This window comes from Camelus bactrianus, chromosome 20, assembly GCF_048773025.1.
Source record: "Camelus bactrianus isolate YW-2024 breed Bactrian camel chromosome 20, ASM4877302v1, whole genome shotgun sequence".
Classification (NCBI taxonomy): Eukaryota; Metazoa; Chordata; class Mammalia; order Artiodactyla; family Camelidae; genus Camelus; species Camelus bactrianus.
This window is the reverse complement of record NC_133558.1, coordinates 27,164,269-27,179,668: the sequence shown is the minus strand read 5'-3', so window position 1 is coordinate 27,179,668 and position 15,400 is coordinate 27,164,269. Positions and strand designations below refer to the sequence as shown.

The 15,400-nt window shown below is 48.2% G+C and overlaps 1 protein-coding gene across 2 annotated transcripts; it reads left to right on the top strand.

The window, feature by feature from the left end:
- The first annotated feature begins 3,904 nt into the window (after nucleotides 1–3,904).
- Nucleotides 3,905–10,438, top strand: TREM1 (triggering receptor expressed on myeloid cells 1). Of its 2 annotated transcripts, XR_006721368.2 has the most exons (5): nucleotides 3,905–4,034; nucleotides 5,951–6,307; nucleotides 7,564–7,765; nucleotides 9,338–9,482; nucleotides 10,038–10,171. XR_006721368.2 is itself a non-coding variant. In XM_010973715.3 (4 exons), exons 1-4 carry the CDS (start codon nucleotides 3,986–3,988, stop codon nucleotides 10,141–10,143), a joined length of 714 nt encoding a protein of 237 aa, XP_010972017.1. In that variant the 5' UTR covers nucleotides 3,905–3,985; the 3' UTR covers nucleotides 10,144–10,438. The 2 variants fall into 2 exon arrangements, 1 of the variants encoding a protein (XP_010972017.1); XM_010973715.3 differs by lacking the exon at nucleotides 9,338–9,482 and having other exon boundaries at nucleotides 10,038–10,438.
- Nucleotides 10,439–15,400: the final 4,962 nt, after the last annotated feature.

Here is a 15,400-nt window from a genome sequence, read left to right as displayed (position 1 = left end):
TATATTTTTAAAAGGAAGAGAAGAGTGCCTTTTTCTTTGCAAATAATGAGTGTTAATATAGGTTGGGGTTTTCTCCCCCAGATTAAAAAAATGTTCACATTTAATTGTATTTACATTAAGAGTGAACAGAAGCGCTTCCATGGCCAAAGGCTACAGTGTATGAGCAAGGGTCACAAAAGGGTCCCATCCCACAGCTGGAGGGGCCTTGTTTATTGACTGTGAGTGAGCTGGTTATTCACCTGTCACTCTGATTAACACTTCTCTACCCTGGTCTGAGTCGAGATTCTGAAACCAGATCTTTCTTTTGCTAACTGGTTCCCTGCTGTATGCTGTCAACAGGGGCACTAGAGGGAGACTGGGGGCTGGAGGAGGGGGGCAGGATGTAGCCCTTCCTGTTTGTATTCTGTTCCTGTGACAGCTGCTGTGGCACTGCATGGCTGGGGCAAGGGCCACGGTTCTCAGTGGCAGCACTTGGTTCCAGTTTGCAGTTTTTCCTACTCCTAGTAACAGCTTTCTTGGGCCTCTTGAGAGATAGTAGCACCAGAATTCAGAGATCTGGGTCTCAGACCCATACGGCCCTCCTTTAGTCAGTAAAGAAGATATACACATTCTCAATGGTAAAAAAAAGTTCCACATCACATATATTCCAGCTAGGTTAGAACGGATATGTGATTTACCAATCCATATTAAGAAGGAAACTGCTATGTGGCCCCATCATGAAGATTGGGACCTACTGACACCGGCCAGTGACAAGAAGGAGGAGGAGGAAGAGGACGAAGGAAAAAAAAAACCCAGAATAATATTTACACAGGCTTTCATAATAGTACTGGAAATAATGTTTGACTAATAAATACAAAAAAGATGCATAGTACCTTAAAAATGAGCTTTCCTGGTGCTGAAGTCGCCAAAAGAAGAAGCGTGAGAATGGAACTTTCAACTGAGCCTCAATAAAACGAAAAGAGAGCCTAGGTCGCGAGTCCGAAGACTATTTAATGAGAAGCCGTAAAAGATGACGGCTGGTTGGGAGACGTAGTTTGAGAATTCAAAATACTGAATGGGTCACTGAACTCCTCAGAAAAACAACGGATAAAAGATGAAAGAACATTTTACATTCTGTTTCCTTCAAGTACACGAAGCCATCAGGCAGGTGGAGAAAGACTGCCCCCTGGTGGGCGCACTCAGGGCCCCTCCAGTTAGGCAGTGTGCAGCCGCAGGCGCCTTCCTGTGATGTTCAAGTCTAGCTAGAAAGCCTTCTCGGGCTATTTAATTAAAAGCTCCCCAAGGAGAAACAGAGGGCTGAGAACCAGAGGAAAGAAACAGAAAACCAGGAGTGGAATGGCAGATCAAAATGCTAAACTATCAATAATCACCTTAGATATAAATCATCTCAACACCGCTACCCAAAAGACAGAGACCGAGTGAAGAAAACACCACAGTCCAAGTAAATGCTGTTTACGAAACTCACTTCACAGCTCGGAATTAGGCAAGTGGAAAGAAAAGGGGTGGGGAAAGTTATCTCATAGAAATATGAATTTTTTTAAAAGCAGGAGTGGCCATATTAATTTCTGATTCAAGTAGACTTCAGAGCAAACACAATAGAGAGACAAAGAGGGACATTATAATAATGACAAAAGCATCAGTCCACCCAGAAGACTTAGTGCTCCTATATAAATACGCAACAAACAAGAGCCTCAAAGGACGCGGAGCAAACACTAATGAAAAAAAAAAAGTTCCTCTTATGAAAGAAAAATACCATATGAGATCGCTCATATGTGGAATCTAAAATAAAAAAAAAAAAACACAAGCAAACAAAACATAAATACAAAAAGAAACAGGCTCATAGACATAGAATATGTCTTGTGGTTGCCAAGGGGGCGGTGGGTGGGAAGGGACAGATTGGGATTTCAAAATGTAGAATAGGTAAACAATATTATACTTTAATAGGGAAAGATCTTACGGTAGCTCACAGAGAAAAAAATGTGACAATGAATATATATATGTTCATGTATAACTGAAAAATTGTGCTCTGCACTGGAATTTGACACAACATTGTAAAATGATTATAAATCAATGAAAAATGTTAAAAAAAAATTCCTCTTAAATCTTCCAGGAATTTGACCCTTAACACAAAGGAGGCAAAGACACAAAAGATTAGCATGTGCTGCACTAATCATTTAGGTGTGGTAGACACACGTGGTAAGAAGAGGGCTTTGTTGAGTGATTTGTGCTAATCTGACTCATCCTTCTAAAAATCATGTAGATTCCTCTCTGAGTCAGAAACTTTCAAAACCTCTCTGTCTGCTTTTCCTCCCTGTGGGCCAAACGAATAAAACAGTGGGCCTGGCAGATTTCAGTCCAAGCACGATTGGAAGCCTGGTTTCGGATATTATTTGTAGAACAAAGGATAGAAGAAACTTTAGTAAAATCTTAACTACATGTTCTCTGCAAGGTGTAAGAGTGGGATTATATTTCTTCATTATTAACTATATTTTATAAATTGCTGCATTCAACAATTTTAAGTTAAAATTGTAGGTTAACTTTAGAAGTTTTTTGGTTTTGTTTTTATTTTTTGTTCTTAATTTGTAGGCACGGTAACACCTTCCCCCCTTCCCCTAAGGGAGACACTGGGGATTGAACCTAGGACCTTGTATATGCCAAGCATGGTCTGCCCCTGAGCTATACCCCAACTCCCATGATAGCACCTTGAACAGTAATCACCTTGGGTATAAAATTCCAGAGTCAGAAGTTTTTCCCCCACATCATCCCACTGTCTCTCACTGTTTGTTACTCAGAGAAGAAATCTGAGTTTTGTCCAATTCAACTCTTTTGAAGGAATCAAGTTTTTTCTTTTCTTTTCTTTTCTTTTTTCCTGTTTGTTTAGCAGCAGGAATTTTTATTTAAAGTAAAATTTTTTCACTGGGAAATTCCAACTCTTGGTTTCACTGCATGAATTTTTCCTTGCCCATGTTGAATTCTCTCCACCTCCAATTTCAGATTTCTTTTCAGGTCTGGAAAGTGTTATTTTTTAAATATACATTTTTACCCGTGTTTATGAGCCACTGTTCCACGTTACACTTCAGCATCCCTTAGCCGTAGATTACTTGTAGGTAGGGTTTCTATTACTTGCCCTCCAGTATCCTCCTAAGCGCTTTAAAATGCCCTTGTTCATTTCACATTTGGGAGTATCTCTGAAGTGAAACTTCTGTTACTGATTTGACTTTTCACACTCATATGTGCTTTTTATTGCTTCTAGCATGGAACCTGTTAGATTTGTCTCTTCCCCCCTCACTGTCTTGTTCTACATCATCCTGTGTCCTTTCTTTCATAGTCTGTTCTTGTTCAGTGGTGACCATGTCCTCTCAAATCATTTCTGGGGCTTCCTGCCCTTCTGTGAGCTCCCTGCCGTGTCTGTGACAGGACACAGGGTGTGGGCCGTCCTGGTGGTGAAGAGGGGCTGGGTCTCAGGTCAGAAGAAGCCCAGGGAAGCAGGCTGGGGTGAGGAGGGACAGAGAGGTGGGGCAGAGAGACGTGCGTGTTGGGTACTTACCGTAGGGACCGCACCGAGCTCTCACAAGAACCCTAGGAGCACGGTATTTTTATCCCAACCTGCCCCTCTGGGCATCGCCTCAGGAGAGCCAGGCGGGCTTCCCCTCCCTGGATCATATTAACACCTTATTTTGTTTACACAAAAGTATCTCACTAAAATGTTGTGAGGTTGGTTGAAAAGCTAACTGTCATTGTCTCCAGAGAGCAGGAAGCTGGGGTTTGGAGCAGCTGCGTGGAGACGTGAGCCCTGTCTTGGATTCCTGTGTCGTCTCTGACGTCCGGAGCCAAGACAACCAGTGATGAAACACAGCATCAGGCTCGGCACCTCCCAGCAATGGCCCAACATCCTGTTGTGCAACTTTCTGGAGCCTCTAGGTTAGAGTGTCCCCTGTAGCGGTCCCAGGAGCCCCAGGGTGGTTGGCGTGGGTGCCCATGAAGGATGAGGAGGACCAGGCTCCGGGGGCTCCTCTGGGTGCTCTTCGTCGCAGGTAAGACGGTGAGGCCTCTGCCCAGGACCTGGAGCTGGAGGGGGGTCCCATCCCAAGGGAGGTTTCCGTTTTCTTCTGAAGCTCTGGGGGATGTGGTCACCCAAGACAGAGCCACCCAGAAGAGATGCCAGACTGGGCAGAATTAAGAGAACTCCCAGGGCTTGAGAACAGACCTAAAGAGGGGGAAGTGAGGGAAACAAGATGTCTGTGCCTTTGATGTTGTCAGGGACTTGCAAAACCTGGGGCTGGGGGGTGGGAATAAGGAGAGAGTAAATCTCAACTTGACATGACCTAAAAGGATTTTATGAGTTTGAAGGATTTTTTTCCTCTTATATTCCATCATGGTGCTTTGGACGCTGACAGTCTATTAAACCCCAAAGACATAGCTCATTCAACAAATATTTCCCAGGGGCCAACCATGGGCCAGGAAATATGCTGTTGCCGAGGACACAGAAGTGAACAGAAGAAAAGTGCCCATTTTCATGGAGGCCGTGGCCCAAGGCTCCCCTGTCTGCTGCCCTTGAGGGCCTGTCGCTTAGGCTCCGCGGAACTGCCCCGGCTCCAAGCCGTAACTCACACCTTCCCCCAAAATGGATGCTTCTGGTGCTTTACTTGCTCCTGCTCCCAATCCTTAGGGATACATTGGGAAAATGAGCAGAGAAAGGGAAAATGTCAACAGTGAGTTAAGAGAAAGATATGCCTTGGAAAAACGTGGAAAGGCCCAGGGAGAGGGTGTTTTCTGGGAACCTACTGCTTTGAGCAAGGTCACGGACGATCGCCTGGCATAGCCCACACACCAATGTCACTTTGGGTTTTCTTGGACTTGGGGTGATGATCCAGATGGGCACATGGGAGTTTGGTTCTCATGGACCCATGCACTTCCTTGTGTCCTATTCATGTTTTTCCAAAGGAGAACTGGGAGAAGGTGGAAGGTTGAAGACTGAGAGAAAACCAGTGGTTTGGGGTTGTTTTTCACTATGTCTTCTGGACGTAAACGAGAGGGTAACCTGAAAGCTCCTTCTAGCTCCTGTGTCGCAGGGAACAGATCGTTAGGCACTTCGTCACACTTGGGCTGTCCCACCAGACAGCTGCCTTGGACAAGCTAGCTCAGAGGCTCAGAGCTGACTCTAGGGTCAGACTACCCAGGTTTGAGTCTTGACTCCACCACTTTCTACTGTGGGACCTTGGGCAGATCACTGGATAACCTCTGGGTTATTAAATAACCTTTCTGTGCCCCAATTTCGTTATCTCTACACTAGGAATAATAGCAGTATCAACCTTCTAAGTTATAATGATTAAATGAGATAGCATTTTTAAACACTTAGCAATAAAAGGTATTTGTTGCTCTTTTTTTTATTAGCATATGATAAGGAATCCCTTTCTTGCAATGGTGCAAAATATGATGCATAGAAAGCACTTCTGCCTTCACCTCTTACCGTCTCCTTTCATAAGAAACAGGCAGGTTTGTAAGCAATCGCAGTCTCCTTCAACTCCTACTGTCTTATGCATCCGGGCAGCTGTAACAAAACTCCACAGACTGGGTGTCTTATGAATGACAGAAATTTACTTCTTCCAGTTTTGGAGGCTGCATGTTCAAGGTCAGGGTACCCTTCTCTCAAAAACAATCATTTATAAAAGTTGATATGCACAAACCATATGCTGTCTAGCTGTTGTGGTTAAAAAAAATAATAACCCCAAACCAAAAAACAAACAAACAAAAAACTACCCACAGTGCAAGGATCTGGGGTCCAGTGCTGGCTTGCAGGGAAAGTTGCATCTTCTCTGGAGACCTTGAGGATCTTGTCTGAAAAATGGGTGATTGAACAAGAAGAAGAGGTAGCTCTCTCTTCTCTCTTTTTTCCAAAGAGAGGAAAGCTATTCCTCACAGAGCAATAACTCTGATTCTCTGCATACAGAAATCCAAGCTGCAACTGTACCAGACGAGGAAGAGTTTATCCTGGCAGAGGGCCAGACCCTGGAAGTGAGCTGTCCTGTCACCTTGCACACATATTCCAACAGCCGGAAGGCCTGGCAAAGGGTGAAAGATAAAGGGGAGGTCCAGACGCTGGCACTCACACAGAGGGTCTCGGGGGAATTCAGTGAAGTCCAGAATGGGCGTTACTTCCTAAAAGACATCCCCTCTGAGGGCATACTGCATGTCCGAATGACCGACCTTCGAGTGGAGGACTCAGGACTGTATCGATGTGTGATCTACCTAAATTCCGAGAACTCCATCACGTTGTTCCACCCTATCCGCCTGGTGGTGACCAAGAGTGAGTGACCTGGGGGCTCGGGGGTAGAGGGTAGGGAGAACCAGGCCAGGGAGGGGTGGAGCAGTGGTGGTGACACCGACAGGGCTGTGGCTCAGGACTTCTAGAAGCCTGTGCTCTTCCAGAAGCTCCTTGTCCCTCATTGGAGGTCCTTGAGAGTCATTTGGTCCAACAGTAAGAAGTAGCTTCTTTGTATGGGATTCCTCTTGGGGAGCAGAGCCTACTGTGTTGTGCTGTTGTAGGAAGTGGGGTACAGTGAAAGGTGAGAGGTAGACTTGGGACAATTTAGTGTCCCAAGTCATTTCCTTGGGAAGCCTCTGGGATTCACTCTCCCTGCCCCCAAGGAGGCATTTGCTGGCCTCCTGTGTGCATCCAAAGCAGTGCCCCTCAGACCCCACTGTGGGCAAGAACCACCTGGGATCTTACTTCAAATGCAGACTCCGATGGAGCAGGTCTAGCGTGGGACCTAGATTCTGCGTTTCTGATCTGTTCGCAGGTGATGCAGATGCCGTGGGTCCATGGCTCCGTTTTGGGTAGCAGAGCTCCAGAGCTCACTTTGTATCCCTTTCATGGACAACACTAACTCCCTGGGTTAAGTAGTGGCCAGTTTTCTTATCTGTCTCCCCTGCTCGTCCCTGAGAATCTTGAGGGAAAGGCCTGTGCCTTGCTCGGCTCTGTATCCCTAGCAATTAATGAGGTGCCTGGCACATAGTAGGGCCTCCCTAGATGTTGACTGGATGAATTAAGGAAGGCAGAGTGGAGGCAGGCAGGTTAAGGTTCCTAGCACCTGTGGAATTCAATGCCTAAGGAAGACAAGATACATATGCAATATATTAATAAAAGGTAACCTGTAAAGCAATATGCCACAGGTACCGGTGAGTGCAAGGCAGAGAGAAAGCAGTAAGGTACGGTAATCAGGGAATTATTCTGGAAGGAGGAGGGGCATGTGGGTTAGAGTAGGTAAAAAATAGCAGGCAAGTGCATTTCCAGCGACACAAAAAGCCTGGAAATTCCTGTCTGCTTCCCTCTTTCCCTCCCTCTCTCCCTCCTTCCCACCCTTCTTCCTTTCTTCCCTCTCTCCCTTCCTTGTTTCCTTTTTCCTGTCTTTGACCCAGGTGGACACCACATTATTTCTTTCAAATTGGCGAAAGAAAACCTTGCTTCATGAATGGCCATGTTCATTTCCCTCCTCAGTCCCATTCACCCTACCGCTCAACCATCCATCCTTCTGTCCCTTCATCCAATGTGCCTTCTTACAGATCCCTCTGGCACTCCTGCCTCAGATGACAGAACTACCCAGATCGTGACTCCGACTCCCACCCGTCCTCCTTTCATCACCGAGGCCTGGAGTAAGCTCCCCACCAGCCCCACGGCCGTGACCCGTCTCCCCTCGTTGTCAACTGCCAGCCTCTCCTCTCCTGGCCTCGGAGTCACCCTCACAAATGTGACAGATGTCCCCAGGTATGGGCCCCTGGTTTGGACACCCAAAAGGATAAAGAATATGGGGAGTGAGGGAGGGGGAGGGCAGGGGTGGACTGGAGTCACCTCCATCTGGTGGACCTTCCCAGGGGAGGAAGGAGGTAGTGCTGGAGTGAGGAGGACACTCTTGGAGGCCCTGATGAGGCTATGACTCTCCCCAGTTCCCCTCTGTGTTTGCTCTTGCCGGCCAGGAAGATGGCATCTTGGTTGAATTCCAAGGGCCCTCGGACGACCCCTAACGGTTTTCTGGAAAAAGGGATCCTGGATTTTAATGCCAGCCAGACTGAAAGTGGAATTTGGCGAGTTAGAAACCCTTTCAGGCTGCAGTTTCCTTGTCTGTGCAGTAGGAGGGGCTAGAAAAACCAGAGCTGGGAGCGATAATCTAGCCCAGCAGCTCTCAGCAGCTGCAGCACGTTAGGGTTACCTGGTGTGTTAGCTTCTGCTTCGTTTGGTTTGTTCTTAATACTGATACGTGTGCCCTACTACCGGCCAACAGAATGAGAGTTTCGGGAGGCGGGGCCAGTCTCAGTATGTTTTATTACTTTATAAGATCTTCAGATTTCTTAATGTGCAAGCAAAGCTAAGAACCACTAACTCCGCATGCATACTCCTCTATATAGCTCATTATTAAATGTTGATTTATCTTAGAATGTGTTTATCATTAAATATTGAATTAACAGAAAAAGAAATATTCTTCCATATCCTTGCAAATCTAACAAGTCTTTTTCTTCTGTCCTCTTTTAGTCTTTCTGTATGTTTATACATATTTTAACATGGCAGTAATTCTAAGTGTACACATTTGCACTATTTTTCTATGCTAAAACTATTCTTCAGTGTTACCGCCTAGTCTTTGTAATTCTGACTTCAACAAATGCATACTTTTCTATCACTAGAAAGCCATAGCTCGCATAATCATTTGTCTGTTTTTAGACATTGAGATTATGTTCATTTTTGGACAGTACTGATAACTCTGAGATGGACATATTTTTTCAGATGTCTTTTTTTTCTTTTAAATGGTTCATTTTGATGGGGGGTAGGTAGCTAACGTTTGTTTGTTTGTTGAATGGAGGTACTGGGGATTGAACCCAGGATCTTGTGCGTGCTAAGCACACGCTCTACCACTGAGCTACACCCTCTCCACCAAACAGTTTATTCAAAAGAAATTCCCTGAAGAGAATTTGAACACTTACATTGCTCTGTGTACATACTGCCACATGGTCTCTCAAAGATGGGAAACCGTTTGCAGTGGGATTTGTAATACTTAAGGAGGGGACAGTGTCACTGTCGGCCTGCCTACCAGGATTTACTACTTTAAAAATATTCCTGCTAAAACAGATGTGAGCTGGGAACTGCTTTACTCTCTCTATTACAGTGGACTCTGAGCTCTGTAAGGGTAGAGGCAGTGCCCTTGCCCCCTTATGCTGTGCCTAAGTGCCTGGCACACAGTAGGTGCTCCTTAAATCTTTATGGACTAGCTAAATAAAACAAACAATCTGGTGAAAGTCAGCTTGTTTCTTTTTCCCACTACTTTTATTTTTCCGCATGTAAACCAAGAGTCCGTCATCTTTGCCCACATTCCTACTAAAGGCTGCACTCCCTTCACCTGGCCGCTTCATCTGTTAACTAACATGAACTAGTCTATGAGTCAGAGTCCCATCGGGAAAGCAAAGCAGAAGCCACTGAGCTGTCTGGAAAAGAGGTAATTGAGTGGAGGGAGCAGTTCATCCGGGTGACAGAAGAGCTGAGATGCCAATTTGGGGATGGAGGGTGAGGCATCTCCAAGGAAGCCACTGTCACCCTGTCTTAGTGTGGCGTCTTCTGACACAGGCTGTGGGGAAAATCTTGTGCAGATGTTTTAGGAAGTGATCGACGGCAAAACCATTCGGGAAGTGGGACCGGGGAGGGAAGGAAACCCAACAAAGGATGTGGTAACCAAAGCGAGTCCCCCAGGGAGCAGTCTGACTCAGTCCTGTGGGGGGTTCTGGGAACCACAGGCGTCTTCTGTATCAGGGGCTGGGGAGCTGGAGAACTTCTTTCTCCCCGATGCCTCTTCTAGACCTGCACCCCATGCTCTTTATGGAGAAGATTTCTAATCAGTATTTTTAGGCGATGGGACAAACTAAGTGCACAGGGCCAGTTAGTACAGGGAAATGAAGGACGAGAGCAGAGGAGCTAAGGGGCGTGAAGGACTTTTGTAAACAGGTGTGCGGAGCACCCAAGCTGGCAGCGGCACTGAGTCTCCTCTCTCTCCCAGGGTCTCCAGGATCAGCATTGTCATTCCCGTGGTGTGTGGACTCCTGAGTAAGAGCCTGGTCTTCATTGTTCTGTTTGCTGTCACGCAGAGGTCATTTGCGCCCTAGGCCCAGGACTCCACGAGAATGACCTGGGACCTGATCCACATCCATCTGGCAGTTGTGCCCGAAGAGGAGTATGTGTGGGGGGGGGGGGCGGTGCACCATGTCATGCGTTGAATCTGTAACACAGGTGATTTCTAAGGCTTGGGATCCTACCTTCTTGGCACTGCTAACTCCCCTCATTTCACCGATAACCTTGAGTGTGTGCTTGGCCCCCTCAGAGGAGAAGAGACAGCCACAAACATGTCCATTCCTCCAGCGGCTCAGGGTTTGCATTCAATAAAGACACTTCCGGATGCTATGCACTGTCGCTGTCTTGTGCGGGGTCGTGAGGCACAGAGGGCGCAGCTGCTAACTCTGCCCGGGTCCTCGCTCTGGACCACAACATTTTGGCCCGAGTTCCCACCACAGAAGCATCCTGTTCTCCTGGCTGCCAGGACCGTCCTCTTCTCTAGAATCAGACGTTCAGGTTTCTCCCCTTCGTCTATGGCCCTTTCCGACACTCCCAGAACAGAGTGTTGAAAATCATGGAACCAGGAGAAGATAAGATGCTACGGTGAGAATCCATATTTGGGAAAGAGGAACTGAGATAACCAGAACGTTGTGTCTTGGGAAAATACTGGGAGGATGAGCTAGGATCCAAGGCATAGGACTGACAGAGAGCATCATTTATCTACCGTGTGCATTTATCGTGTGCATCACCGGGGTGCGTCTTGTCACTGGGTCCTTAGGACAACCCCATGAAGGCAGAGAAATGTGCGACTGGGAGTAAGTCACCTCTACTGGCAGGAAGAAACACTGGAGCTCCTTTACTGAAGACCAAGTCCCTCAAAGCCCTACAGAACAGATAGCAAGGAGTTTGCCTCTACGCAAATGCCTCTTTGCTGTATCACACGAGGGGCAGGGACGGTGCGTGCCCAGGTCTCACCAGTCAGGCTCCTGGAGGCTGTCCCCTATGTGCACTGCTAGTTCTGTGAGCTGCCTTCCTCCTCCTCTCTCTCTGCCCCTACGACTCCCCTTTCGCTCCCAAGCTCACCCATGAAATAAGTGTCCAAGGACCACCGACAGATTTAAATCAGTGGTTTCTGAGTTTCTACCTCTTTTGGCTCTAAAGGGGAAGGGGTCCCATTAGTGGGAAGAGATGATGGCCAAGGCCAATTTCATCCTAAATTCTCCAAGAGCAAACACACTCTACCACCCACAATCCATTTTGTGATAGGAAAACATGTTTCTACAATCGGCATGCCCTTCTTCAACTCCTGTGGAACAAGTGCCCTGAGTGCTGAGGTACAGCCCTCCCCTCCCTGAGTCCACTGCCATCATCCAAGGACTTCCCTGTCAACCCGAGGACCTCTCGGGCTCAGCCCTCCGGGAGGTTGGCGCTGACCCCAGAGACATTGTGTCTGATCGCCCAGCTGAGTCCATTAGAAGGTGGTGAAGGGAATTCATGTCATCCCGGCACCCTGGGGAGAGACTTCTGAGAAGCACTGATCCGGAAGCTTTTCATCTCAGTGCATCTTCTTCCTGCCCAGGAGAACCCAGCCGCGTGGAGGCAGTAAGTGCACTGCGTGCAGGGTTTGCTTTCTGAGGTTGCTCGTTGGGGACCTGCACTTTAGCACTTCCAAAGCTGCCCTTGTTTGTGAAGTTGACCCAAAAGGCCAGGGCAAGGGAGGGACCGCAGTTGAATGGGCAGTGTTTCCCAAACTGTAGCCCTCAGACCAGCCGCATCAGATTCTCTGGGGCGTTTGTTTAAAATGCAGATGCCTGGGGCCCCTCCAGATCTACTTAATCATAGCCTGCAGCTGTCTCTTGGTGGTTCTCAAGCTTGTTTGGGAGACAAGATTCCAAGAGGCCATTATGCTCCTTTCCAAACACCATGACACATTGCTATATTTATCCTGAGTTAACCAACTGCGTGATTTGGTGGGCTTGTGTGCTAAATTTAATTACAGATGAAGTAACACAAGTCCAATATATTAAGCTTGCCTGAGGACTTAGATAAAGTAAAGTGGAAGACAGACGGTTGTGCTGGATGCTCTCCCGTTTGCACCTGCAGGCCCACTCTCCATCCTTCTCCTCCCTGATCTGTAGCTGGGAACCTGACCAACGTGGGCTAAGTCAACAGGCTCCCTTGCCCACCAGCTTCTGGGGCTTAGCCAGTGGGCAGCATGAAAGAAGAGCGGGGATGGGAAGAGAATGAGATCAGAGATTTTATCCTCCGGGCTCCCTCACTGGGGCAGCATGAGGGGCTGCATTCCTCTACTCAAGGCCCCTCCAAGCCCCTCACCAAAGCGCTGCTATCTCCAAGTTCAGGCAGCCGCTCCAGTCCCTTGCTCCATGACGCCTACAGGCGGTAATGCCTCACCGCTGTCTCCAGGGGCCTGCAGCATGCCTTCCTGGTTCCCCCAGTTCCACTTGTGCTTTCATTAAACGCTTCTCAGTTACCTGTTCCAGTGAGCCGTCTGTTTCTTGCTGGGACCTTTCCCTATACAACAGTGTCATGTGGTTAGTTACACAGGACTTGGAATTAAACAGCGCCCAGGTTTGAATCCCAGCTCTGCAACATCCTTGAAATACGTCTGATCTTGAGTAAGTTCAGTTAATCCCGCTAGACCTCAGCCGAGAGAGATTCCTCATTGCCTTAAAGGGCAGAATAGTCAGCACCAGTCATGATTCTTGATGCTACCAACTGAATCCAGTTCTGGCATCTTAACTGCAGAGGAATTTAGAAGACTATCAGTAGCTCACAGAGCTGATGGCAGTGCTGAAGGACCAGGTTTAGAAAACAGCAGACACCAAGTTATAGCTTGAGACGTCCAGTGATGGTGCCGCAGTCACTGCCCCTGCCCACTGGAAGCCACCAAGTACTTTGTCACCATACTATTCCTGGACTCTCAGGACTTAAACTGCCTCTGGGGAAGTCATCACTAACTGGCCCTTCATCTTGTACCACACCCTTAGGATCCAGAATCAGAGGCAGAATCATGCATTTGGCCAAGCTTAGGTCAAGTCACTGGCCCATACCATAGATGCCCGGGAGAAGGGGCTGGAGAAATTCTGCCTCCGTGCTCAATAGAAGGGGAAGTAGAGCTCTGTGTCCTCAGGACACCCGCACATTGGGGCACATGCCCAGATGGAAAAGGTATTGGGTACCAGAGAGCCAAGGGATGATGAATATCCATTACCCAATCCCCAAACTGATAGAATTAAATGAGATAACCCAAGTAAAGCATCTGGCGCACAGTAGGACCTCAATCCGTGGCAGTCACTCCTGGTACTGTTCTAACCGTGGTCTCCAGGCTCAGGCCCGGACTGGGAGCTCGGGGAAGCACAGCCCTCACGCACAGGCGGCACCCCTGAGGAACGCTTCAGGCCCACCTGATTCACACAGAGCTTTCACAGGTGTTGTCTGTTTGGCCCATTTGCCTCAGAATCACCTAGGCTGCTTGTTAAAGTGCAGAATCTTTGGGGGTGGAGCCCAGGCACATGTACGCTTGCCAGGCTTCCTGAGTGATTCAGCCACACGCCCATCCTCGAGAACTGTGGTGTGGAGGAAGATGAGAGATGGCGGGCCATCAGGAAGGTTTACCCTGGGCCTCGAAGGGCACGTCAGATCTGCGGGGCACAGTGTCAGGCAGGCAGGGAGAACGGCAGGAGGGGTTGTGGGAGGTAGTGGTCAGTGGCCAGTGACGAGAATGTCTTGGTGACCCAAGGAACTGAGTGGAGCAGGGGTGGGACATCGGGTGGCTGGGTCAAGGCTCACTCCGGTGGAGAATGGGGAGCTTCCGAGCGTTGCCCAATGGGGCTGTGACTTAACAAAATCAGGAAGGAAGATGTCACAAGGGCAGTGATCTCCCTTTTCTCTTCCTTCTTTTTCTGCATTTTCCTGAGCTGCTCCCTCTCACTACATTTCCCTCAGGGTTTCTCAATTGCCAAGTGACAACCACGCCTCTCAGGGAAGACGGAAAACATCCAAGTGGGGCAACATCCTCTAGCCAGTGGAAGAAGTGCTGGAGTGGCTGGCACGTGTGGGTCCAGGGAACGGGATAGAGCGGAGGAGAGGGGCTCTGGGGGTGGTCATGGTGTATTTGTGTGTGTGTGTGTGTGTGTGTGTGTGTGTGTGAGTGGGCAATATACACACATGGAACTGGGGCTGACGTGGACAGATCATTTTCAGTTCCTGACCTTTTCATTTCCCACTCCTCAGGTGAGGCAGCCTCCCGAGGGGTCCCCAGGACAGGACACACCCAGGCAAGTAGCAGACTTGCCCTTCTGACCGGGTCTAGCATCTGCCTGGTTCACTCGCTGAGTATGAATTAAATAAAATCTTTAAGATCACTCCTCCCAGCAGAATTTGAGGATTCGTTCTTTCCCACATTCTCATCGAAACTGAGTCTTATCCAACTTTTCCATTCCTGCCAATCTGATGAGTACAAAGAGACATCTCAACGTTTTAAAATCAGTATTTCTCTGGTACCTAATGAGGCCAAACCTCTATTCATGGGCTTACTAGGTATCTGGATCTTTACTGCACTGTATCGCCTACTTCTGTCCATTTTCCTGCTGGCTTTCCTTTCTCCTGCTGGCTGACTTTTAATAACCCCTTGGTTCGCTTAGATGTTAATCTATGGTCAGTTTTAGACATTTCTCTCAGTCTCTCATCTGTTACTTGTCAAGCGCACACAAGACAAAGGCAAGGCCAAGGCCTGACTGATTCTCCCAAGAAAGATACAATCAGCTGCTTTCAGATTTAGACAGTTTGTTACTTACATAGGCAGCGATGGGCAGATCAACCAAAGGTGCTGGCTTCCGTGGTCCTCGTCCCACACACCGGAACAGCAGCGGCCAGACAACTGCGCCGGGAGTTGTGCAACACCCCCGGCTGAGGACCCGGTCCCGACCGCTGCTCGGTGGTCGTAGAGGCTGCAGCTCCGTCCTGAGATCTGGCCCAACACGGGAGGGGGTGAGAAACCATCTCCCAGGGAAGATGGGGAGGTGAGTGGGAGGTGCTCGCACAGGCCTCTCAGTCTCTGTCATTCCAGGAAAATCAAAGGGCTTTCTTGCCATGACTCAGATTAGCTGTAGTTCAAGCCTTCACCTGTGTGGCTTCTGTGCACGCAAGATGGCCAGGTGGTCCTTGTGGCACTTTTGTCCCCAGTATCCTTTGTTTGAAAAATAAATTTATGTCATGAACTGAAACCATCTCTAACCACCATCCGTCTTGACCCTGAGAACTGAAACCACACGTCACTGTCTGTATTAA

What these genes read in the sequence shown, in the direction of transcription:
- TREM1 (XM_010973715.3), top strand. Translation starts at nt 3,986, where the DNA reads ATGAGGAGGACCAGGCTCCGGGGGCTCCTCTGGGTGCTCTTCGTCGCA. An exon ending in CTGGGTGCTCTTCGTCGCAG is followed by an intron (nt 4,035 to 5,950) that starts GTAAGACGGTGA and finishes CTCTGCATACAG; the next exon opens with AAATCCAAGCTGCAACTGTA. An exon ending in CCGCCTGGTGGTGACCAAGA is followed by an intron (nt 6,308 to 7,563) that starts GTGAGTGACCTG and finishes GCCTTCTTACAG; the next exon opens with ATCCCTCTGGCACTCCTGCC.